Raw genomic sequence first — 23,523 nt, 5'->3', positions numbered from 1 at the left:
GATGTGTTGCAATGATCAATAATGTTCAAATCTAGTGTAAATAATAAATAAAAATCCCTATCAGGAATAACTTGCTTTTTACAAAATGTTGGCTAAATATCTCCTGTTCTAGCAGAATTTGAATGCAGTCAAGAGTCCTATCTTCACTCCATCGAGTGGACGTCATGAGCACGGCCTCTTGAACCTCTACCATGCCATGGAAGGCATCAGTCACCTTCACCTCCTCGTAGTCAAGGAGTACGAAATGCCTCTGTACCGCAAGTACTGGCCCAACCACATCATGCTCGTCCTGCCAGGCATGTTCAACAATGCTGGCGTTGGTAAGAAACACCACCGTGCTGTGAAAACATCAGCATCCACATTGGGCAGTATGGGTCATGTTGTTTGAGAAACATTCCAGTGCTGTGAATAACAGCAGTCTGTGTGCAAGATACGATGATTTGTAAGAAACGCTGTTGGAGATGTGGTTTGCATATTTCTGTATGGTTTCTCAGTTGAAAATATGGTGTTTTATAGACTGCATTCATTCATTTTACTCGGCCCTGATGTGTGAACATTCATTCTAGGTATTTTACCCAAATTTTCTTTTGTTGTTAAGCTGAGGCTAAATATTAACTGCAGGTGAATGTCACGGATTTGAACTTCAGACTTCATTTTCATGAAGTTCCTGAGTATCACCTACATAAAGTTTTAAGTAGCTTCAATTTTAGGATCTCAGCCACTTTTCGCTTTTTGTTATTCTTCTAATGCCCACCAAATTGTTCTCTGTAATCTCTTAAAAGATCCACTTTTCTTTGTATCTGCCTTTTAGGTTGCACTCACACTGAAAAATGGACATTTTGATTTCTTCTTAAACTAAGATGTGATGAACTCTTAAGTTCATAAAGGGTTTGCAGATCTTTGCATAGCCTTTCTTTGACAGGAGGGAGTGATAAAATCTAAGATCTCTGTGTGTCTTCTTTACGATGTTCCCTCAGGTGCTGCCAGATTTCTTATTAAGGAGCTTTCCTACCACAATCTGGAGCTGGAGCGAAACCGCTTGGAGGAACTGGGAGTCAAGCGCCAGTGCGTGTGGCCTTTCATTGTGGTCATGGATGACTCCTGTGTGCTGTGGAACATGCACAGTGTCCACGAGCAGTCCAGGTACGTCTCCTTCCAGAAATGGTGCATAGGGTGCTTCCTTTTCCCTTTCTGAATTGCTGCATAGGACCCGATTGTGCTGAGGGGCCTTTATTCTTACGATAGCTGAATAGATGGGATAGGATTGTTTGGCTGTTGTTTAAAAAGCCTGTGTTTGTTTATTTACCTCTATATGTACAGCATGTAGAATGGCATGTCTCTATAATGGAATTTCTTGCACCTGTATCTACAGGTATGCTATTAACTGTGTCTGTTATATAGACAAAATAAGCCACGTCTGTGTGTTGTGTGCACTTCCTTCCCATTCTGCAGCCAGTCCTTGGAGCCTGGGGGCACCAGCAAGAATGTGTCTTTAAAGAATGTTCTCCAGCACATTGAAGCCACCCCCAAAATTGTTCATTATGCAATATTGGGTGTTCAAAAGTGGAACAGTAAGCTGAATGCTAAGAAGACAAAGGCTCCATTCTCCCGGTGCCACGTGCGTGACTTTATTCTGCTCAACATAGACCTGACCCAGAATGTGCAATATGATCTGAACAGGTAGGTGGTGCGTGTTGGTGGTAAAATATTTTGACAGGGCAAAAAGCTCATCACTGTGTTCCTAAACGTCTCTGAGGTGAATGGGAGGATCCTGTCTGAGGTACGTAATCATAGAAAAAAAAGAGAGCAGTGTGTGCTGTATCAGAATGAATAAGGCATTAAAGCACGCTTACCAGCAGCCAGAAGAATGGGGAGAGAAGCTGTGAGGCAAGAGAGAGCTACAGAGGGCTGAAAATGCAGGGATGGGAGGGGGAAGCTTCAGGATAAAAAAAAGAACTGGGAGGTCACACCTGGGGAACAGAGGCCAAAATGAGTCAGTGACAGGAAGTGTGAGGCTCCTGGAGTGCGGGAGCCTCTTACATGACTAAGAACCAAAGTGCGGGCAATGGCTGGGCCATTGCTATTTCAAGAGCATCGATGAGGGATTTATTCTGTTTCCTTCAGTCACCTCTCCCTCTCTGTTGCCACGTGACTTGAAACTACAACAGATGAACAGTTCACTTTCTGCTATATATTTCCTTTTTTTTCCCCTCTCCTTGTAACAACTCCACCCTAAAGCATTTGCAGTAAGGCACAGCTATCACAGGCCTTACTTCTAATTCTTATCAGAGCGAAGCAAAATCCTATTCCCTTACAGCAGCTGTGCTCAGAGACATGATTTAGTGGTGGGTTGTTAGAGTTAGTGTAGTATGGTTAGGTTGTGGTTGGACTTGATGATCTTTAAGGTCTTTTCCAACCTGAGCAATTCTATGAGTCTATGAATGCAGCTGACTCAATCACCTTGTGTTTTATGCCTAGGTATTTCTGTGAAGATATAGATTTCAATCTGAGGACAAACAGTAGTGGCCTGCTCATCTGTCGTTTCAACAACTTCAGTGTCATGAAGAAACATATTCAGGTTGGAGGACAGAAGGACTTTGTTGTTAAGCCAAAAATTGTGGTGAGTTGTCTATGCTCAGCCATGTAAAGGGTGAAATCCAAACCCATTTACCTGAAAAAGAATGAATTTTCTAGCCTGTTAGTTTTATTTAGTGCTCACTTGAAATTTGAAGTTCATGGCCTATTCTGTAGTGGAGCGGCCACATAGAAAAAAATAAGTATTGCTAAGGATAGATGACTAACAGCAACACTCCTGAACAGTTAGAAGATAGATTGGGATTGGAAAGAGCATGGGCTAGCTCTTCACCTTTGAGGCTGGCGTTAGTGGGCATGGTGGGGATGGGTTGATGGTTGAAGTAGATGATCTTAGAGGGTTTTTTCTAACCTTAATGATTATTGCATTAATGTATCAAAGTGGGGGTTTTGATTCTTCACCCAGCTTTCTCTCCTTCTGCAGTGGTGATCCCCTCCCCTGCTGAAAGAATCTCTGTAGGGAAGATGTACTCAGGAGGGTTTAAAGGGGCTCCTCTTGCCTTCGTTGCAGGTTTCAGACAGCCCGGCACCAATCATGCCTCTTCAGTACGTCTGCGCCCCAGACAGTGAGCACACGCTGTTGGCAGCCCCATCTCAGTTCCTCCTGGAGAAATTCCTTCAGCATGCGACATACAAACTCTTCCCTAAGGCCATTCATAACTTCAAGAACCCAGTATTGGCCATTGACTGCTATCTGAACATTGGTCTTGAGGTACAAAATATTTGCAGGGATAATGGGGAGCAGGAAATGCAAACCTGTACTTCAGCATCTTTAGTATTGGAAAACTCTTCTTCTGTGAACAGGCTCTTGTGATTGAAAAGAGCTTGGTCTAGCTCTGCATCTCCGAAGGTGAAAACTTTATGCTCAGGAAGAGTAGTGAGCCATTGGCACTGGCTGCGCAGGGAAGTGGTGCAGTCCCCATCCCTGGAGGTGTTCAAGGACCATGTGCATGTGGCACTGAGGGACGTGGTCAGTGGGCAGGGTGGGGATGGGCTGATGGTTGGACTAGGTGATCTTTAAGTCTTTTCCAGCCTTAATGGTTCTATGGTTAATTCAGGGGCCTGAAATAAGGCATTTCACGGTTTGTGACCAAATCTGAAGTTATTCTGGTCTGTCTGGTGAGTTATTTCCCAGTGAAGTCAGCTCATCACTGCTGTTGTTGGTCTGTTTGGCTGCCAGCACCAGTTCACCTACCAGTCAGCACCGCTCTGTGCTCCCTTCCACTTAAGGCCCTCACTGGGCCGTGTCTAACACAAGGGCGTGCTTCCCCTTCATGCAGGTGGCCATTTGCTATGTCAGCTCACGCCCACACTCTGTCAACGTCAACTGTGAAGGGGTGTTCTTCAGTGGGCTCCTGCTGTACCTCTGCGACTCCTTTGTCGGTGCTGACTTCCTCAAGCGGTTCCGGTTTCTGAAAGGTAAAACCTTGCCCTGCTGCATGCTCTGTGGCTCTGCTTTGCTGGGATGAGTTGCACATGGGGAAATGGGAAGGCAGAGCAGTGTACAGATGCACACGGGGGAATGATCTTAAACTGAGACAGGGAAGGTTTAGGCTAGATATTAGGAGGAAGTTTTTCACACAGAGGGTGGTGACGCACTGGAACAGGTTGCCCAAGGAGGCTGTGGATGCCCCATCCCTGAAGGCATTCAAGGCCAGGCTGGATGTGGCTCTGGGCAGCCTGGTCTGCTGGTTGGTGACCATGTGCCGTGGCACAAAATGCTCAGTGTTGTGGGATGGGACAGCTCTTAGCTGGAGGATGGAGCAGGTTTGCCCTCACCAGGACATTATAGACCTCGTCCAAGTCTCTCTTGTCTTTATAGTGACATGTAGCCAATTGCCATGGGATAAAATGGGTGAGTTTGTGGTAAATCTGAGCACATCAGCCTCCTGTGCTGAGGATGGCAGAATTACTTCAGTAATGATCTGTGGATCGGGGATCGAGGTTAATGCTCTCCCTGCTGTGGCTGATAGCAGCACCTTGTGCTCACGATGCTGTCAGGCAGCGAATGAAGCTGAGAGTCGTTACAGTTCCTTAAGGCTCTCTTGTGTTTTCACTGAAAGGTGCCACGCTGTGTGTCATATGCCAGGACCGGAGCTCACTGCGACAGACCATCGTCCGCCTGGAGCTGGAGGACGAGTGGCAGTTCCGCCTGCGGGATGAGTTCCAAACTGCCAACAGCAGTGATGACAAACCGCTCTATTTTCTTACCGGCCGCCATATATAAGCTTTGAGAAGACACCTATCATGAAAAAAACACTTTTTTTTGTTTGTTTGTTTTAAAAAGTACAATCACTGTGGAGCAAAGTGCAACCAATATTTACCAAGACTACTCTAAGGGATTCCCCAGCGTTCTAAAGCAGGCTTTATTCCTAGGTATCAAATGATCACAGCAGTTACAATTTTGAGGATCACAGATTCCAGTTATTGTCACATCGGTCCCAGCCGCTGACCCTGATCATGCAGCCACCACGCCATGGGGTTTGGGAAGAGGACAGAATTTGGCTGATGGGGAATTCTGTTTCCAGCTGAGTTAGTTCTGGAAGAAGCTGCCTTCAGCAGCCTCTCACTTGAATGTGTTACAAAAGCTCAATGCAGCATATGGGATTTATTGAGGATACGCAGAGGAGAGCCCACTGTTCCTCTACAGACTGTACTGTGGTACAGTAATACTCAGGGGTTTGAAACTACAACGTCTTGTAGATATTTGTATTAAAAGGAATAGTCTCGTTCTCTGTGCAGTGTTAGTTCAGAATTTGTAATTGTGTTTGTACTGAAACTGTCTTTGGCAAAATTTCCACAGGTGTTCAAAGTTTACTACTTGAACCTGAACAAATCAGCAACTGCATGGCAGGCATGGGGCGGTGCTCACGGATCCTCCTCGCGATGCTACTGCGTCCCACTGTGGAGTTCCTCACCTCCAGGGACAGAGCTGCTGGCTCACGTGGTGAGGAGGCTCCTGAAGAGGCTCTCTTCAGTTGGAGTCAGTCCAGCACAACCTGCCAGCAGGAGACCTTCAGGTTCCTACTTCTCCAAGTTTTTAAAAGCTGTGGCCCATGTGTTGTGCTGTGTGGATGGTGACAGAAGATCATTAAGACGGGATGGTCTCAGTGGTCTTTTCCAACCTTAATGACTGTACGGTGCCTGGAGGGTGGCCAAGCACTGTTCGGATCCTTCTCAGTCAGCTGCAGTTGGCTGCAGAGCTGAGATCTATCAATTCCCACCTCCATGTAAATCAGCATGTATCAGACAAAGGTGCTGGGAGGGTATCGGTGCCTGAGCTGGACTGGAGAGAGAAAAAATGAGTCCAAAATGAAGGAGATCTTGCAGCATCTGAAGGGGAGAAGTCCCAGGGAGCTGCTCAGGAGCGCTTCTGCCCAGAAGCAGTGCCCATTGGATGCACCTCCTTAGGTCGTCAGCCCATTGTTTTTCATTGATCTGTGGGCTGTTGTGATGGTCACACTGTGGTCTTCTGCTGGACAAGAATCAGGAATCTGTACGTTGTGTTAGAGGAACCTGGTGCAGTAGAATTTGGTTGTCAGGGTTAAATCCCACTGGGACACAGCCTCACTCCTGCCCTTAGCGTTGGTAACCCAGCTGATGTTTCTATGCGTTATTAAAAGAGAAAATCTCCCGGCGCATCGCGATGCCTTTATTTGAAAGAAAAAATGCAGTGTGTTTTTAAGAGAAGTCCAGGTATGTTAATTTAATCTCTGAAAAATAATGAAATGAATACGTTGCTATTTAGCTGCGATTCGCTGGAGGAGCTGCCAAAGCTGCATCCTTATTTTTCACATCCTGTGGTAACTGAGCAACTTTTTTTATCTCATGAGATGTTTACGGATGAAAGAAACCATAATAGGCTGAGGCAAAAGGAAAATGAGTTGCCTGCATTCATGTAGGTTAACTCTGATGCAGCAGATTTAGCAAATTTCAACTGACCGCCACCCTTCTGTAGATGGATTTTTGATTTTCCTGCAGTCGCAGCCTGCCTTTTATTTGAACACTTGCAGGGACATAAAGGGGGTTGCTGAAGCTTTTGCTTTGTCCCTGAATGCAGCACCAGAGTCACGGTTTGTCCAGAGGGGCTGAAGGGGGGCTCTGGCTCTCAGTGCGATATCAAAGGTTCACGTACTCAGTGTTCAGGAATCACATCGTTTCTGTTTGCATAATTAACGTTTGCACTAAGAAGTTCTTGAAATCCTGGATGCTGAGACTGCTGTGAGGATGCAGCCCTTTGGTGAAACAGTGCAAAATGGTCCCAGAGGTTGAGAGTGGCTGCAGGATGTCAATATATTGGCCTTCCTGTACCAAGAAATAGCAAACCTAGCAAATAGATTTCCTTACCTCCTATGTGCACAGACAGGAGGAGGTCTGGAACTGCTGGGAAAGAGGACACAAATGGGCTCACAGCATGTAGGCCTGTCCAGTGCAGTTCTGGAAAGGAGCCCCTTGGTTGGCAGCTGGATTAGTGCTATTCCATGTTGCATTTAAGCCTCGCCCTCACAGCCATGCCTATGAATGTATTACACTGGCCAGCATAATATTTTCCTTGTAGATGTTATTGCCTATTCACAGGTTAAATTTGAATGTAAACTAAGATTTAAAGAATCGTATTCAGATGCTTTTTGCTTAACTTATGTAATTGCTTTTTGTGACTTTTTGGAAGAGAGTTAAAATGTCGCTTTCCTAGTGTAAAGTTTTCTTAACCAAAAAAAACTTGGTGAATTTAGCTTCACTAGTCAGTCTACCTCATGCTATTGTTTATGAACTGAAACTGTCTGAAGTTGTGGCGATGGTATGTTTATAATGTGCTTTCATTAAATTTGAGTATATTGAGATACCATTTAAGACCGCTTCTGTTGTGACATTGGCAGTGGCTGCTCTCCAGGCCCACCAGCAACACTCACCTCCAGGCTTTCTGTGCACCTGCCCCAGCTGTGTGATGGAGGCCATTGCAGCACAGCTCACAGCGCCCTTGCACACCTGCTGGTCGCAGCCTCTGTGGACTGGCACTCCATGCAGCACACTGAATGAAGAACATTCTACAGGCAGTGTGAGTTCTTTGCTTCAGCCCTAGACAAAGGTTAAGGAGATCCATGGCAGCACCCAGCACAGAAAAACCAGTGTAACCTCAAAGCAAACCGAAAGTACAAATTTCAGTTCCTTCCCCCCCTCCAGGAGGGCTTTAGGCCATAGTTGAGGATGATGCTACCACCTCTCATCAGCCCATCAGCCTCCTAGCAGGATGGTGCTGAGCCAGAGCTCCTGGGAACCAACCAGTGGCACTCACTGCCCCCACACTGATTGCCAAAGAGGCAATTCTGACCCCAGGAGCACAGGGATTGTTTTTCACAGCCCGCGTCCAACCCACGGTGCTACGGTCATATTTCACATACAGAAGTAGGAATACAGGAAGGATTCATTCACACTTGTCCTCAACGTAGAGTAACTTTAGAAAAAGCTATCAAGAATTTTATTTTTCATCTATCTACATTATGTACAGATCAAGAAAGGCCACAGCAGTTTTTCAACATACAAACCCTTTAAAAGAGGAGAGCTTTATGAAGGAGTGACAAGTACCAAAGTGAAGTCCACTAACAAAGGCATATACTCAGTACAGTGCTTGAGGGAACACGAATTGCACACCGCTCCCTGCCATTTGCACTCCCCCTTTTACTCTACACCTGCCCTGGGCCAGAAAGCCACTAGGTACAGTTCGGTGCCAGGCTGGCCCACTGGCAGCAGAAAGGTGCTCCCAATGCTCACCAGCAGCCACAGGGTCTCTGCCCAGCACAGCTGTGCAGGTGCTCCTGGCTCCGCCAGCACAGGGCAGGGCTGGGAGCTCTGCCAAGCAGGCAGCCTGCAGCTGCCTCACCTGGCAGGGGGAGAGGGGCTCCCAGCTCCGCCCAGCACTGGTATATCACCACGTTAAGAACTTCAGCACGTACTCATCAGTGAGACTATAGTCTTTGCATTAGTTTACAGTCCACTATGAACAATTTTCTGCTGCATGTAAACATGACTAACTAGATAAAATACAATCAAACTTTTGTAAAAGTTAATAAAATATCTTTCTTTTACAAAAACAAAGTTAGCCTATTACTGCATTGTTTACAATTTTAATAAAATAGTACAACCTTTTGGTTGTTACCAGTCCTGAGTTCACGGTAAGAAAAATGGCCCTGGCTTCTGCATAAGGTCTGCACCCATTCCGTCCGTTTTGGCAGAAGTCTCCCCCTACAAATGGAGTTCTTCAGGGGCAGCTAAGCCTGCTGCTGCCCGTTCAGGAAGTTGTACACCAGGAACTGGCCGGTGCCGCAGTACTGCGTCGCAAAGAGTTTGCCATCGGGAGTGGGGTCTGAGAACGCAATTTCTTCTTTACTTAAATAGGAGCCATAGATGAAGTTGCTCCTGTTTAAAAGAGAGGGGGGGGAAATAAAGGGAATTACCCTCAGGGAATAATGTAACATTATTTATGCTATCAGGCCACAGATCATTGATCAAGAGGTGGGATGTTCCACAGGAGGAAGCCTCATTCTCTGTGAGCCACTGTCTCCTCTTATCAAATGGCAAAAAGAAGCCCTCGTTCTGGGAAGGTTTTCCTCATTTAGAACAAGTGTTTCTGTGGGGCCATTTCTTCGGAGTTGCAACAAGTTCAGTTCCAGAGTTTGCTCTGACTTCTTTCCAACTATTCCAGCTATATAAAGGACAATCACCAGGAAGGGAAATAACAGCTACCAGCAAGTCAGGGTCCTCACAGAGGGGTTTGATGCAATTTCAAGTGCCAGTCTGAAATAAATCACGTTTGACATTTTGGATAAGAGCACAGCTTGGATTAATTTGGAATATCTAAGAACATGGCCTTCACACGATTCTTAAGCAATACACATTCAGTAATAATTATATGAAAAGGAATATTCAATTTGTTTACTGTTTTGTGAAAATATTTTATGTAAGTTCTATTCTTGCTTGAATAAATAAGGAAATAGGCAAGGGTACTGCTGTACTTTTCTGGATGGCTACCCGAACAAATTTAGGAAAACAAGCTAGTTGGAAGGCCAGACAAGCAGCAGAACACACTATAAGGTGAGATGCAAGGTCTTTTAACATCTGTTTAAATAGTGGTGCAAATATTTGAGTCCTTTTACATATCTAGCACTTAGTATTCAGTTGAGGCTACTCATCAATAGCTACTAAAGCCCCATGGAAATTGAAACTCTCTCAGAATGTTTGGTGAACCTGAGCAAAGCTTTAAGAAAAATAAATCAGAAACACATGGCTGAAGTGCAGCTGTAAGCCACTGACTGGGCTCCATCCAATAGTGGTATGTACCTTCTTTCCACTCACTTCCCCATTCCTACCTCTAAGGAATGGGTCTCTGCCCAGTGACAGCATCACAGTCCTTGGAGAACACTTGGATCTCAAACACTCGGCCCAAGGACAGTCTGATTTCCTTCACTCATCATCACCTGAGAGGAATTTACCCAAGCCCACCTGCAGGCTGGCTCTTCACAGCTCTTAAATAAAGACCCCTTTTAAACACAAGATACTGCAGAACGCTGACGTGAGTTACTGACCCCACACTGTACTGGAATTGTCAGCCGCACTCACCTCTATATTGCCAGGTATCACGGGAGACTTAAAAACCCAAGCTTGAAGCACAAAGTAACACAAGGGCATCTTGGATTAAGTTCTAAACTAGCCGTACAACCACGGCACCGTCCTTAATATTACCTCAGACACTCTATCATCCGGGAAGCAATCTTCTTCCGACGCATCATGCTGAACACCCATATCCGACTGATGCCACAGATAGCAGGCTCTGGGGAGGTTGAGCAGCACCACGCTTTCTGCCTTTCAAATATGACTTTTTCATTTTCTGAACTAATTTCTGGAACCTTCTCTTCTATCACTCTGTAGCCCTACAGGTGACATCAAAACATTTGTTACTTTATAACAGCATCATTATCAAATAAAGTAATTCTTGTCTGTCTCAGCTCAGCGTTGACAATACTAAAATAAATGGCTACATTTCAGAGTGATTTAACACCAAAAACCTCCCCCACCCCTCCTCCCATATCAGCTCAATGGCCACTCCTGGATTCAAAGGTATTTCTGTAGTTGCAGAACATGAGGAACACAGCTACCAAGCACCAGCTCTTGCAGACAGTCCTTCTCCAAGTCATCACTTACCCACTGGATATGTTCTGCAATTAAACAGCCAATTACTTTTTTGTCATTAGAAATAAAAAGAAGAGTTTTCGTTCTCGAGTAACACATGAGCGGAGCTTGCTGAAATCCCAAGTCATTGTCTACCATTTCTCTAATTTCTTCAACCTGTCAAAACAAGTGTAAAGGCTATATAAGAATTATGTATATCAACAAACGTTCTTACAAATATTCATTAAAATGACAGGTTTATGGAAACACGTTAAAGCACATAAAACACTGAAAGCTATTCCAGCAGTAAGGATTGTCCTAAGGAATGTACAGCAAGTCCATACAACCATTTCTTCAATAATGCTTGGCTGAAATAGGAAGAGTAGATACCTCTACATCAGCTTTCATTAAGCCCCAGTTACTAAGAGCTAATAGAATGCAGGCTCTCAAAATGTGGACTCCAATACTTTACCCAGCAGATGAGGTCTGTGCCAAAGCACAGAAATGAGGTGGCCTCCCTTAGTGGTGCATTAAAAGGTACAAGAAGCTGCTGTAATGCACACTGCAGTCACACAATAGTGGAAGTAACGGTGCTATGAATATATAAAGTTAGTGGCGTTCTAACGAAAATGATGTACAAGTTGTTTGCTTTGGAAGAACAACGTGCACTCATGAGCTTAAACTGCAGTACGGAGATTCTATTGGATACGGAGGGGAAAATTCCCACCTCGTGGACAGTGAAGTACTGCAACAAAGTCTCAGGGAGTTATATAAAAAGGCCCAAACAAAAAGCCCACAGTTTTAGAAGTACTAGAAAGTTGTTGGATGCAGCATAACCAGAGCAAATCCTGCTTTGGACACTGGAATGGAAGAGAAGACTGAGGCCACTAAATCTGTTTTTAGCCAAGAATCATCCAGATAATGGTGAAGGCACTCATGCTGTGAAATACCATCAGCATGTTTCAATTTGTCGAAACGCAGCAGAACATTTTTGTTGCACAAAATATCTGGCAGTTATTCAGCAAGCATATCACAAACAGCCAGAGCACCAGTTGGCTGGAGCTGCTCCTGCCCTGCCTCCCCTTCAGCCCAGGCCCAGCTCCCTGTGAGAGACTCACTGTAGGAGTGGAATCTCAGACCTCTTTGTGGAGAAGGCTGCAGAGCCACGGCAGCTTTGAGTCCAACCTCAACTGCTTCCACCTAAATCGACTAACTCTACATCCCCATCACTGATATTAAAATATCAAACAAAGTAAGATATACAGGTCTAGTTCTTCTTGCCATACCTTTTTAAGTGCATACTTTGGGTCATCAGGAAGAACCATTATTATCCTCCCATCAGGATATTCAGCCAAAATTCTCTCCTTTTTCCATCCCTAAATAAAACAAACCAGATTTATCTAAACCAGATACAAGATGTACTTTCACAAACAGAAACTGCATATCATTGCTCTAGACACTGAACTTAGGCAGAGACTTCCAACTATTTAGCAGCTGTTGTGCTAGCGAAGGAAACTTCAGCCAGCTAAAAATCAGTCTTAAAATGAGCACAAGAGATATAAGGGGATCTTATTTATGGTAGAATACAACAGCCTAACTGCAACTAGGAATGATTTATGAAAGCGTCTCGTTTCCCAGCTAGACTTTTTCCCCCAAGGACTGCAGTGCACACTGAGTTTTTAAATGGAAGCAGCACGCTCGGCTCACACAACTGATCTCCACACCTACGTCACATTTATTTTCGAGTCCAGCCAATGGAAAAAACCCTACTGGTTATGGAAAGATTTCTTTTTAACATAGTTACCTCCACAAATACACACTCAGTTTTAAAGTTTTGGCATGCGAAAGACCTCCAGGAGGTTCTAAGTGAACTGATTGGCATGCAGTTGCCCAAAATGTAAGGAATAGTTTATTTTGTTACTGATCATTACTAATAAAGCCACAAGAAGGATACTATAAAAAAATTTTTATAACTACCTTCTAAGAATCTAATGGGGAAGGAGGCTACGTTGTGTGTATCTGAAGTATAAACATACTCAAAAAAATAGAGGTAATTAACTCTTCTTCAGATCCACACTCGTGGTGAATAATGAGCAGTACCTGCATGGAAAAAAACAAAACAAAAAAGCCACTTAAATCTAGTAAGATGGGACTGGTAGATATCAGAAATCAAGTTGCTTTGACGGGACCTACAACACTGAATGCAGAAGTAACTTCAGCCACTAGAAAGGCCGATCGACAAGTCTTACGCAAAGCAACTGCAAATGGAAAAGCCTTTGAAGAAACAATATTGATGGAGTAATTCTCATTGCAATCCGTAACTTTCCACAAAATAACATTCAGCTAAAGACCAAGCAATGCGATTCGGCACCGAACGAATGCCGTGTACACTACCACCAAAAAAAGTGACCAGCTTTGGCGTTACAACACTTGATCTGCACCTAGACGCACCGTGCTGGTTTCAGTCCCTCACCCCAAACGTGATGTGAAGAGAATAACTTCAGCAGCTCCCCTGCTTGCCAGCAGTACCTCAATAGCTGCAGGACAAGTCCTGCCCCCAGCAGGGCGACAGCAGCAACGCAGATACCATTTGGATCCTGCCTACCTCCCTGCTCTGTACTGCTTGCACTAGGCATCAGCACAACCATTTGGATTCGTATTTATTGAGGTCTGACACGATTCAGGTAAGCAAACAAGTGTCATTCGTAGGACTGTGATGTGTGCTTTGAGACTGCTGGAAAAGGTGGACAAAAAAATTGGGCAAGGCTTATTATTCTCCAACCTCGGACAAAAAAAGCTTCTGATAACCTACATTAAACCACCTCTGAGCATCACTCAACAGCTAAATAGCCCTGTACAGCACCCAGAACGTTGCAGGCCTCATGCACAAAAATGCTCTCTACGTTTAAAGCCCAGGCATTCTGTTACCCTAACAGCCAGGTATTTCCAGCAAAGTGAAATCTGTTTGGAAACATTTTTTGCTATCACCACACTGCTGTTATATGTCCAGGCAACAGCCTGTAAAGCAGAAGTCTAAATCTAATTCAGTCAAAATACAATAACTGTAAAGATAAAATTGCTCTCTAATACTCCGAACTCACTACTGTTTACCTATTTATTTTCTTAACTGATTGGTACCATATAGGAACTAATCAGAGAAGTTCTAAATTCAAGAATTTTGGAACTGATGCTGAAGCATATCTTTTAGATACAGTTCTTCAAAACCTCTGTGCAAACGCTGAGCTCATCTAACATTTTTAGTTCATTTGGTTTACCTTAAAGAAGACACATTTAAGCCCCTTGTTACTGAAACAGCTCCATGCACTTCACAGAAACTAACATTTCATGTACCTGCTTCCCCAGCATCCTTAGTTTTCAGCCTTAGGAAGGAAGGAACTAACAGAAATCATGCACAAGATTTGTCACTAAAACTGGACTGTAATGCAGGCAGAGGGCAGCAATGTATTACCACAGTATGAAACAAAAGAGTAGTGTCTGCAGTGTATTTTACAGTGTTCTACTACAATGTCAGAAAATGCTTTTCCCTTCCCTTTTAATTGACATTACTTCAGGGCAATGAGACTTACTGCAGAACAAGATGCCCTGGCACTCCTGTACATCGCTTGTGATGAACTGAATGAAAAGGGAAGCTCTTGTTCTCACCAGGACACGTGTTCTGCAAAGGCCTGGGGTAGAAGAAGGTGATTATACCACTCCTCTCTGACACTAGAAGCCTTTCAAAAACAGCAGATGACCTACATGAGTAGCTGTAGTGTGGCACATACAACCTCATCTCCACAGATGGGCAGATGAGTGCTGCACCGAGCCCCACTGGTGCATACTAACAGTTGCAATGCCCTCTTCCCTTCCATGCCATGGCTATTTACCCCACAGGGACTCACAATGCTTGAAAAGCTACCTGATATTTCATAATGTTCCAAGCTATTTGATAACTTTCCCATCCAATTCAAACAAGACTGAAGATTGCTTGTGCTTGCTTACTTGAGTATGACAGTAATAAAAGTACAGAAGAGAGACCAGAAAAAGGACAAAGCTGTTAGTCCATCAGGATGAAGTGATAAGGACAGTAAATACAGCTGCCCTGCAGCACCCTGGATACGTGTATGACAATGCAGCACACAGGTGGAAAGGCGGCTCCCACAGCCCTGTAACTCAAGTGTTCTGAGCTCAGTTCTACACACAGCACGTTGTGCTCAGTGACACTGTCTGACACAGATTTGCTTCTAAAGACATACACTGGAAAACACAGTGAGACTGCTTCCTGTGCATTTCCTCATGTTTTAGAAGTTCTTAGGTAAGAGTACTAAGTATGGCAGCAAAGCTGGTATTTTTCTGTCAGTGCTGGCTTGACTGTACGCCCTATTTCCCAAGTGAACACATATAGATCAAAAGTGGTGGTGTACTTTTCTTACACAATTTCTTTCCCCAAAATGACTGAGTTAGAGAGTGAGACGTGGTTAATACTGAATAATTCTAGATACCTTCACGTAGAAAAGCACTGGTGGAATTTTCCCTTTAGTATGAAACATTACAATAATTTGCAGCAGAGAAATAGGCCCAGTGCATTCTTCTTCCTGCCTCTTTCATCAAGTCCCAGATACCCAGCCTCCCCTTCAAGTAACACGGAGAAGGGGTTCCGACTACAGAATGCATTAAGATCAGTGGATGCAGCTGTTCTAACACAGTTCACAAACTATATTACAGAAGATTGCTAATGGTAAGAACTTAATTTGTGATATTACATTTCACTTTGCACAGAATTATCAATTTTGGAATTCATGCAAATCAAGAGAAGATGACATGAAGCCAATCAGCATCTTCAAGTCTGTTAACCTCAGCTTCCAGGAAGCTGGTCGTTACGATCTGAAAATCCTAAGAATCTCAGTGACAAACCTGTGCTGTTCAGTAGAATACCTGTTTAAAACTTAGGCAGATTTGACATCAGCCCAAACAGTTCCTTCTGCTTTCTTGAGCTCTTAACTGAGAGAATGAGCTAGAAATACAAACACTGCATTAACTGCATTCACAGCACGCAACCAAATCCACAGACATTTCCTAACTTAAATATTTATCTTCACAACATAAAAACCTCATTAAAAATAATGTCTCTCTCAAAAAAAGTCTGTGCTGAAATACTGAATTGATAATACGTGGTGTCACAGAGACAGCTAGATGTCTGAATCTGAAACTGAAACTGAATCACATATCCATCCACCTTTTAGCACTGAAGTTAACAGCTGGTGTGTGTGCCATCACACAACACAAGCACATGCCAGAATGGCGTATTTTTCTGGAGATTTTCAGATGTCTGAAACCAGAAGGATAGTGAGACAGCTTCCTGTGTTGGTCTACAGCAGCACATCTCCTACACTGCTCCTGTTCAGTGCTGTCCCTGACCACGTTATCGTCTTGCTTTTCCAGTTTGCTTACTTCTGTTTAACAGCAAATATCACCCTTCAGGAAAGCCATACCGTTCCTTGCCAATCTGCTGTTCCCTAATCCAGAAAATACCATTCCACTTCCCAATTTTTCTCTCTTTCCACATAAGGCCTGCAACTTCCTTGTTGTCTCTGTCAGCCATCAGTGACAAAGTGAGTTTCTCTGCCATTTCCTTGCCAGGCTGTCCTACCTCTGAGGACATCATGCAACTTACAGAGATATCTAAAAAAGATTCTTTACTAAAGGTAAGAAAATAACTAAAACATACTATATAATATACATATGATATTTAAAACATATTTTAAAAAATATGTTCTATTGAAGACAGTAAATAACTTACTGTTTATACGCAGACTATCTTCTGGCTACTTGGTACTTAAATAAAAAAGGCAAAAATAACCCACAAAGCAGCTGCATGAAGACGGGCAAGCCCACTAACAACAACAACAAAGCCAGTTTTCACAGTTCACAGTAACAGCAGCTCTGCCATCATATACATACAGTCTTCTTTTTGTGATTCTGTGAGATGAATCATCAACAGAAACACCAAGTACATAACAAGAGACACTCAATAGGGAGAAAGGCTGAGAATCATAGAATGGTTTGGGTTGGAAGGGACCTTTAGATCACCTGGTTCCAACCCTCTGCTATAGGCAGGGACACCTCCCTCTAGACCAGGTTGCTCACAGCCCCATCCATCCTGGCCTTGAATGCTTCTAGGGATGGGGCACCCACAGCCTCAGTGGGCAACCTGTTCAGTGTCTCATCACTCTCACAGTAAAGAATTTCTTTCTAACATCTACTCTAAATCTCCTCTTCCAGTTTAAAGCTATTTCCGCTTATCCTGTTCCTGCCTGCCCTTATACAAAGTCCCTCCCCAGCTTTCCTATAGGCTCCCTTCAGGTACTGGAAAAGTTATCTCAAGTCAGATTGGGACTGCACTGTATGTGATGAAGAATGTTAATAACGGGAAACAAATATGCTCCTAAAATATTTTAAAACAGTCTCCAAATCAACAACAGCACCACATGTGTTAACGACATAAAGTCAACATTTGGAGAGCCAACACAGTAACATCCAAGGTCACCTAGGTTGAACTAAGATCTTCTCTAAAACATTCTAATTGCCTGATGGCACCATCTCTTCTGTCAGGGAAAGGAATGCAGTTATAGGTTCAATACAGTAACTACATATAAGTCTTCAGAAACCAAGCACATCTCCTCCAAATCACCTTTTCAGAAATCCCCACTAGAAACCTCCTAGCAAAAGTAGGATAGCAAGCAAGCATTCTTCTGGTATCTGGGCAACAAAGCATTAGTAAGAAGATACTTAGTGTACTAATTCACTGGCAAGAAGGCCTATCTACAATTCTAATTATTTTCTAAGAGGAGGTGAAGGCGTTTCTGTCATGAACACTACGACTCTACAGTCAACAAACCACCAATGACTGATTAGTTGTAGAGACGTATCTACCTAGCAAGGCAGAAAAGTGAGTCAGTCAAATTTTTATGAGGGAAAAAAGCCAGAGGGAAAGTTAAAGACTCAAAAACTCCTTCCTTTGCACCTTACCCTATGGTTTCTGGTACAGAATACCCAGCTATATCACCACTCTGTAGTCATCTGTCATGAAACGTAACTGAAGCCCTAACATTTCAGAAATACAGATGTTCACTTACTGAACTGACAAGGCAAACCATTTGCTTAAATACAAACTGTGTGAAGTTTAACAAGATGCCTGGCAGCAGAAAGAACACTAGGTATGCTTTTCATTTGAGGTAAACCTTCCCTAACTTCAGTTATCTACAGCTGCTTTAAGGCAGTCCACTCTCTCAATTTTATATACAAGTAAGAAATTTCAGCTCTTTCAATCTCTGAAATATTTGATTCCAAACTTCAGTGCAGCTTCCTATCGCCATGTGAACCCAGCTGCTTTAAATATCTACTAAACTCATATGCCAGCTTCTGCTCAAAAGAACTAACGCTTTCTAGTGACTTATCTTTACATCTCTGGTGACACTTAAGATCTTAAAATACGTGGGAATATGGGGGGAAGGCACATAGGAGTAAAATGGGAAAACGTTTCTCATCCTACAAGGTGGCAGTCGCGTAGCAGAAGAGATCTTTCAAGATGTCTGCATTATTCAGCAAAAACTAACCAAGAGCAGAACAAGTACCAGAACCATTTACCAGGCAGTTTCAAACGCTAGCTGTGAAGGTATATTTTTGTATTTATGAATCATGGAATAAATTGAGCTTGAGATTTAAAAGCAGCCTACTGCCATTTGGTACGTACATGAAATGAATTGGTGGCCTCAGTTCAGCTATCCTGGAGGTCTTATCTACTCGAGTGTAGAGTACTGAAGGTAACATGTGTGATAAAGAAAATAGGCTTTGGGGATTCTGTTCTGGATTTCAGACATGTGAACAGATATTTCCTATAGATCTTGTAATATCAGCCACTGAGAAATAGCTGATTTTACAGTGGCAGACAAATTGTATAAAATTTTTCTATCTCAGTTTGAATAGGAGAGATACTTAGCTAGAGCACACAGAACAAACCTATTGAACAATAGTTGAAATTTATACTTAAAAATTACAATTGCACTATAAATTTGGTAAAGTTTCAAAAAACTGTGATGTTCTATCAACTGGACTGTCAGGCAGTCTTCTTGAACTGCATCTAATTAAGAAAAAGCAATTTAGAAGTCAGCTAACATTACACAATTACAAAAAGTCAGATCTGTTCCTGACAATTAGTCCGACCACTGCAAGCACAAACCTGTATTAAGCTCTCTCAAAACAGTGACATTACTTTGTCTTCCTACCACCACCGTGTCCCCACCTCCCACAACTAAGGAACTGTACAAAAGGAATATAATGGCAATGCAACATCACTATCCTAATGAATGCTTTTGAAAGTGACATAGAGCCTGTCTACTATGGCTTTTGAAACAATTTATTTCCAACAGTGGATTCGTGGCCTCCTGTGATATTAATCCATTCAAACATGACAGTGTAGCATGAACTTTAAGTAGTACACAGCAAGTAAAAGATAATATTTTCTTACCACATATTTTACAGCACTTATGAACTGGTTATGAAAGAGCAGGTGTTGGGTTTCATCCTCTGGATTTGATGCAGTATAAAGCATTCCACAAATATTACAAGAAATAGCACCAAATCTCTTCTGTCCTGCATCCTATGGAAGAAAAAGAAAGAAAAGAAAAAAAAAAGCCATGTCAATTCCAAGCACAAAAAATATAACAGAGCTTCCATCTCATTGGAAATGCCCTTTATAACAGTGTAACTGATCTTCTAGACACATTCAATACAGAGGCCAAATTTGAGTGAAACACAAGAAATAGTAAGTAGAGAAATTAGAATTCCATCTTTCGAAAGCCCACACAGCCTTAAAAGAGACATACACTGCCTATCATTAGAACACTACCCTTATTAAAATTAGATTTCATCCTTCCTCCGTTATGGACAATGGACTTCTTTCTCTATTAAAAAAAACCCCACCAACTTCCTTTGTTACACTACTTGCAGTAAATACAACCATTTCTTCACACACACTAAACCACATCCAGACCCACAGTATTTGGTGTGCTCTACAGCTCTGCAGCTACAATACGAATGGAGGATCATACAACTTCACTTGTAAACCCTTTGTGCAACCCTCCAACTCTACAACCAAGCATTTTCCAATTAAGGGCACCACTCAGCACATATTGCTTTGGGATTTATTCATCCAGGTGGCAACATTAATTTGGAAATGTGCTCAGACTGAGCAGTCAGTGCCTAATAAGGATTGCAGCATCAGGTAAGGACAGTGCTCTTTCACAAAGAGTGAAACAAAACCAGTTTAGATTGAAGACTCCAGCAGAAAAAGCATGTCTTCAATTTTGGCTTAATGCTCAAACGCAATTTTCTGTAACTACATCTGAAAATTGTGTTTATGAAAGCAGCAGTAAACGTCACTTTTAATCTACTTTAACATATATAACATGTTACAAAGTAATTGTATGCTCTGATGCATATGATACTCTATAAGCAAATGATGAGGCTTTGTGCATGTTGTTTTTAAAGAAATAGATATTTGTGCACAAATTGAAAGTACACAGTGTGCTAGAAAATATATCACCCAAATTTGTTTGCTAATAGCTGATACATTCACAGGTCTACTTCACAGATAAATGCATGTTGTTACAGTGCAGAAGTGTTGATTAGCTACTTCTTACTCCTTCCATCTTCAAAGATATTTTTAAGCAAGTCCAAGCGCTGCGTGCCAGCTCAGTTCTCCACCGAGAGCAACTTATTTCAAGCAGTCATTAAGAGAATTCCAACACGTAGGTATCAGTTTCTTTCCAAGAAGAGACTACAGGTACAACCGCTTTGGTCACGCAGATCCAGAATTGAACTTCTCTATAAGAGCACATGCGTGGAAGTCAGCCAGAAGAAAGAAGGTGAATCTGACACGGTGTGCCAGTTCATGCATTCATATCATATACAGAAAGACAAACAGAAGTACACTACTTTGATGAAGGAAGAAGAGAGATGCATCCTGAGGTTAGATTCACAAAGTCAGGACAAGATGAAGTTTCTAAAGGTGTAAAAACTGAATCCAGTACATTTCATTCTACCTGTAGACTTCCCTTAAGGAAGCAACATAATACCAAAGGAGGTCCCCATCTGGTCACCAAAATATGCTCAAGGGCTTATCTATGAGAGAAAAGGCAGTTCAGCAGGAGGGATGCATGGTGATTATCTTAAAATGAACCAAACAATTTCTAGATGAAGGTAGAGAACATACGCCTCATGTCGAGGGTACAACAAGTGAAGAAGGAATCTACTCTGGTGCTTGGAGTACACTTAAAAAAAAAAGTAATTAGAAAATCTGTTACATAAAGTAACTCCTAACATATCAGTACTGCAATGAAACAATTCAACAATGAAACAGTTCAACTCGATGAGAAATTAATGGTGTTTAAGCCAAAACACCTATCTCAAGCCAAAACCAAACAAAAAATAAAATAGCTACGTAGCATGTCATTAAAAACAAGGGGCTAGAAAATCCTCAAAGCTGCCAAGCTCCTTAGCTTGTCCCATCTCATATTGTAAATGCACATGCTGTCTTGGCAGTATTGCCATGTTTGATAGTTTGCCTTCCTTAGATGTTGCTGGTATCATTTTGACACGCACTCAGTTGCACCACTGTGCGACACACAAACAGGTTAGTGCTATAAATCTGCTATGTGAACGTCAGGAAAACACTTTATAGCATCTACAGCAATCTTCTGAACTCTGTAGCCTCGACAAATGCTGCCTCTATTTTCCTTTTTTTTTGTTTAGCAAATACTTAGCAGTGTCCTGAGGGTAATAATGGCAATAGCCTTTTTTTGTAACTGAAAAAGAGTTTCAGACACACACTGCAGGACATAACGCTTCAAGGAAGGAAAAGAAAAAAGCTCTGTAAATCCATATGATACAAAACTAGAACATGGAAAACAAAATTAGGAGTTACGAAGAATGCATTCTGCACTTTGAGAAAACATCTAGAGAATCTGGCTATTTTTAACCTTGCGCCATTGCAAAAGTAAAAGGGGAAAGGGCATGCATCAAGAGCAAGAAGTGCTCCCAAACAACACTGCATTCAAGGTTGCCAGTTCTCCCTAATGGGAAGACATACGAACAAACCAGCGTTATGCACCACACCTGGGAGTAAAGGAAACCCTTAAAAACTAGGTGTGGGGAATTAAAAACAAACAAACAAGCCAACAAACAAAACCCAACATGCTTTCACAATCTAATCACGGTATTTATTTAAGTTTATCTTGCTTTAACTTCAAATTGATGGGCTTCAATCTTGTCAGCCAACAAAAAGATTCTAGAAACTGGACAATAAATATACTGACAACTATTGTAGGGAACCTGCTTTAGAACGGGGGTTTGGACTCAATCTCTCGATCTTCCAACCCCTGCAATTCTGATTCTGTGACTTGCCAGAACTAGAAAATCGTGTCAGATTTGGCTCTCAGAACTCAAAGAGGTTTTATCAGAGCAGCATTTAAGAAAATGTGTGGTTGTAGGAAGAAAAATGAGTTATTCTATGGAAATCTCAGTTTTCTAAACAGAAACAATGAGGAGCAGGAAAACTTCTACTTCCAAATGAGATTCTGCAAGCGTAGATGGCAGTTAAGCATTCCCGATACATCAGGCAATCCTCACTCATAAAAGTAAAGGAGAGGTGAGAGGCACTGCTTTTCTAGGCTAACTGTAATGGAACGTTGCAGCAATGTTGTCTCATTCTCCAGAAGGATTTCTTAAATCTGTGTTAGACAGAAAGAAAAGTCTTACCAATATCTTCTTTGAGAAGATGCATGTCTGCTGATCCTCCATGTGTGGAATAGGGAGCCCTGCAAGCAAAAAAGGCATTTGGTGCCTCTGTAGGAGATGAAAAGGGGCCTTTTTTTTTTTACTCTTCCCTCTCTCTTCAGGCACAGATTAGGTCACCTCTTCCTTTATTACCTAGTGTGTGTTAGAGCAAGATTATTTTTTCTTCTCATCTTCTCATATAGAGCAAGAATATAACCCAGCCATAAAACAGGCAGGCTGGAAAGGAAATACAATGGAGAAGAACAGGAAGGAACAACACAGAGATTTTCAGGCTCCCCACAGCAAATGAAAACATCAAAGAACGCCATTTAAACAAAAGATGCATTCAAGACAGAAGTTGATGGGTGGATCCCCTTGGATGAGAGGATCGGAAGACACGACCCAACTCAGAAACAAGTTTCACTCGGAAATGAACTGCTGTGCGTGGCAATTACAACAATAGCAACAAGAAAATAAATCACCAGCAACACTCATCTTTCTGAAAAGAAATTTTAGCCAACTCAGAACTTTCAGAACTGTGATGCATCAGTTTTGTGTTTTTTGTTTTTTGTTTTTTTTTTTTTTTAAATATATCAGAGAAAATGCAAAATGAAATGTCCTCACTGGTCATCACTTAGAGCAACATGAAAAAAATACAAACTTACAAACCAAATCTGCACAATCCATTCTCAACCCATGTGAAAACATAGCTCAAGTATATCACAGAGTGCCCTGATGTGCTTGAATTCCTGCATCAGGTCCCAGCTAACCTTAGGGAACAGTCTTCAAAACTCTCAGGACAAAGGATGCTGAACACACGCCACCTGGATTTGACAGAGAAAGCTGGGCTTTGCTGGTGGAGCAGAAATGAGAAGGAATGACAATGAGAGACAGTGATCATTAGAGTCCCACGAGGGGCAGAGCTGTCCCAGA

The 23,523-nt window shown here is 42.5% G+C and overlaps 2 protein-coding genes across 18 annotated transcripts in view; one reads left to right on the top strand and one right to left on the bottom strand.

Moving 5' to 3' along the window:
- GREB1L (GREB1 like retinoic acid receptor coactivator) overlaps positions 1-7,443 on the top strand; it is a 128,561-nt gene extending 121,118 nt beyond the window's left edge. For 14 of the 15 annotated variants that reach the window (XM_042838790.1, XM_042838868.1, XM_042838840.1 and 11 more), the window contains 7 exons: positions 116-320; positions 978-1,143; positions 1,453-1,680; positions 2,479-2,620; positions 3,104-3,304; positions 3,873-4,011; positions 4,656-7,443. In XM_042838790.1, the coding sequence (XP_042694724.1) occupies positions 116-320; positions 978-1,143; positions 1,453-1,680; positions 2,479-2,620; positions 3,104-3,304; positions 3,873-4,011; positions 4,656-4,819 (1,245 nt within the window). In that variant the 3' untranslated portion in view covers positions 4,820-7,443. The remainder of the gene's footprint in view (positions 1-115; positions 321-977; positions 1,144-1,452; positions 1,681-2,478; positions 2,621-3,103; positions 3,305-3,872; positions 4,012-4,655) is intronic. The other variant, XR_006171969.1, reaches the window with a different exon arrangement.
- Positions 7,444-8,041: 598 nt separating this feature from the next.
- The window catches only part of ESCO1 (establishment of sister chromatid cohesion N-acetyltransferase 1), a 28,209-nt gene continuing 12,727 nt past the window's right edge, over positions 8,042-23,523 (bottom strand). For 2 of the 3 annotated variants that reach the window (XM_042838880.1, XM_042838888.1), the window contains 5 exons: positions 19,283-19,414; positions 12,042-12,131; positions 10,789-10,932; positions 10,330-10,517; positions 8,042-9,006 (listed from right to left, as the gene is read on the bottom strand). In XM_042838880.1, coding sequence (XP_042694814.1) covers positions 8,859-9,006; positions 10,330-10,517; positions 10,789-10,932; positions 12,042-12,131; positions 19,283-19,414 — 702 coding nt within the window. In that variant the 3' untranslated portion in view covers positions 8,042-8,858. Of the gene's footprint in view, positions 9,007-10,329; positions 10,518-10,788; positions 10,933-12,041; positions 12,132-12,732; positions 12,856-19,282; positions 19,415-23,523 lie in introns of those variants that run through there. The other variant, XM_042838897.1, reaches the window with a different exon arrangement.

The sequence above is a fragment of the Centrocercus urophasianus genome, unplaced genomic scaffold, assembly GCF_019232065.1.
Source record: "Centrocercus urophasianus isolate 14NV4802_14NV808 unplaced genomic scaffold, USGS_Curo_1.0 seq_11, whole genome shotgun sequence".
Taxonomy (NCBI): domain Eukaryota; kingdom Metazoa; phylum Chordata; class Aves; order Galliformes; family Phasianidae; genus Centrocercus; species Centrocercus urophasianus.
This window is presented reverse-complemented; position numbering and strand designations above follow the sequence as displayed.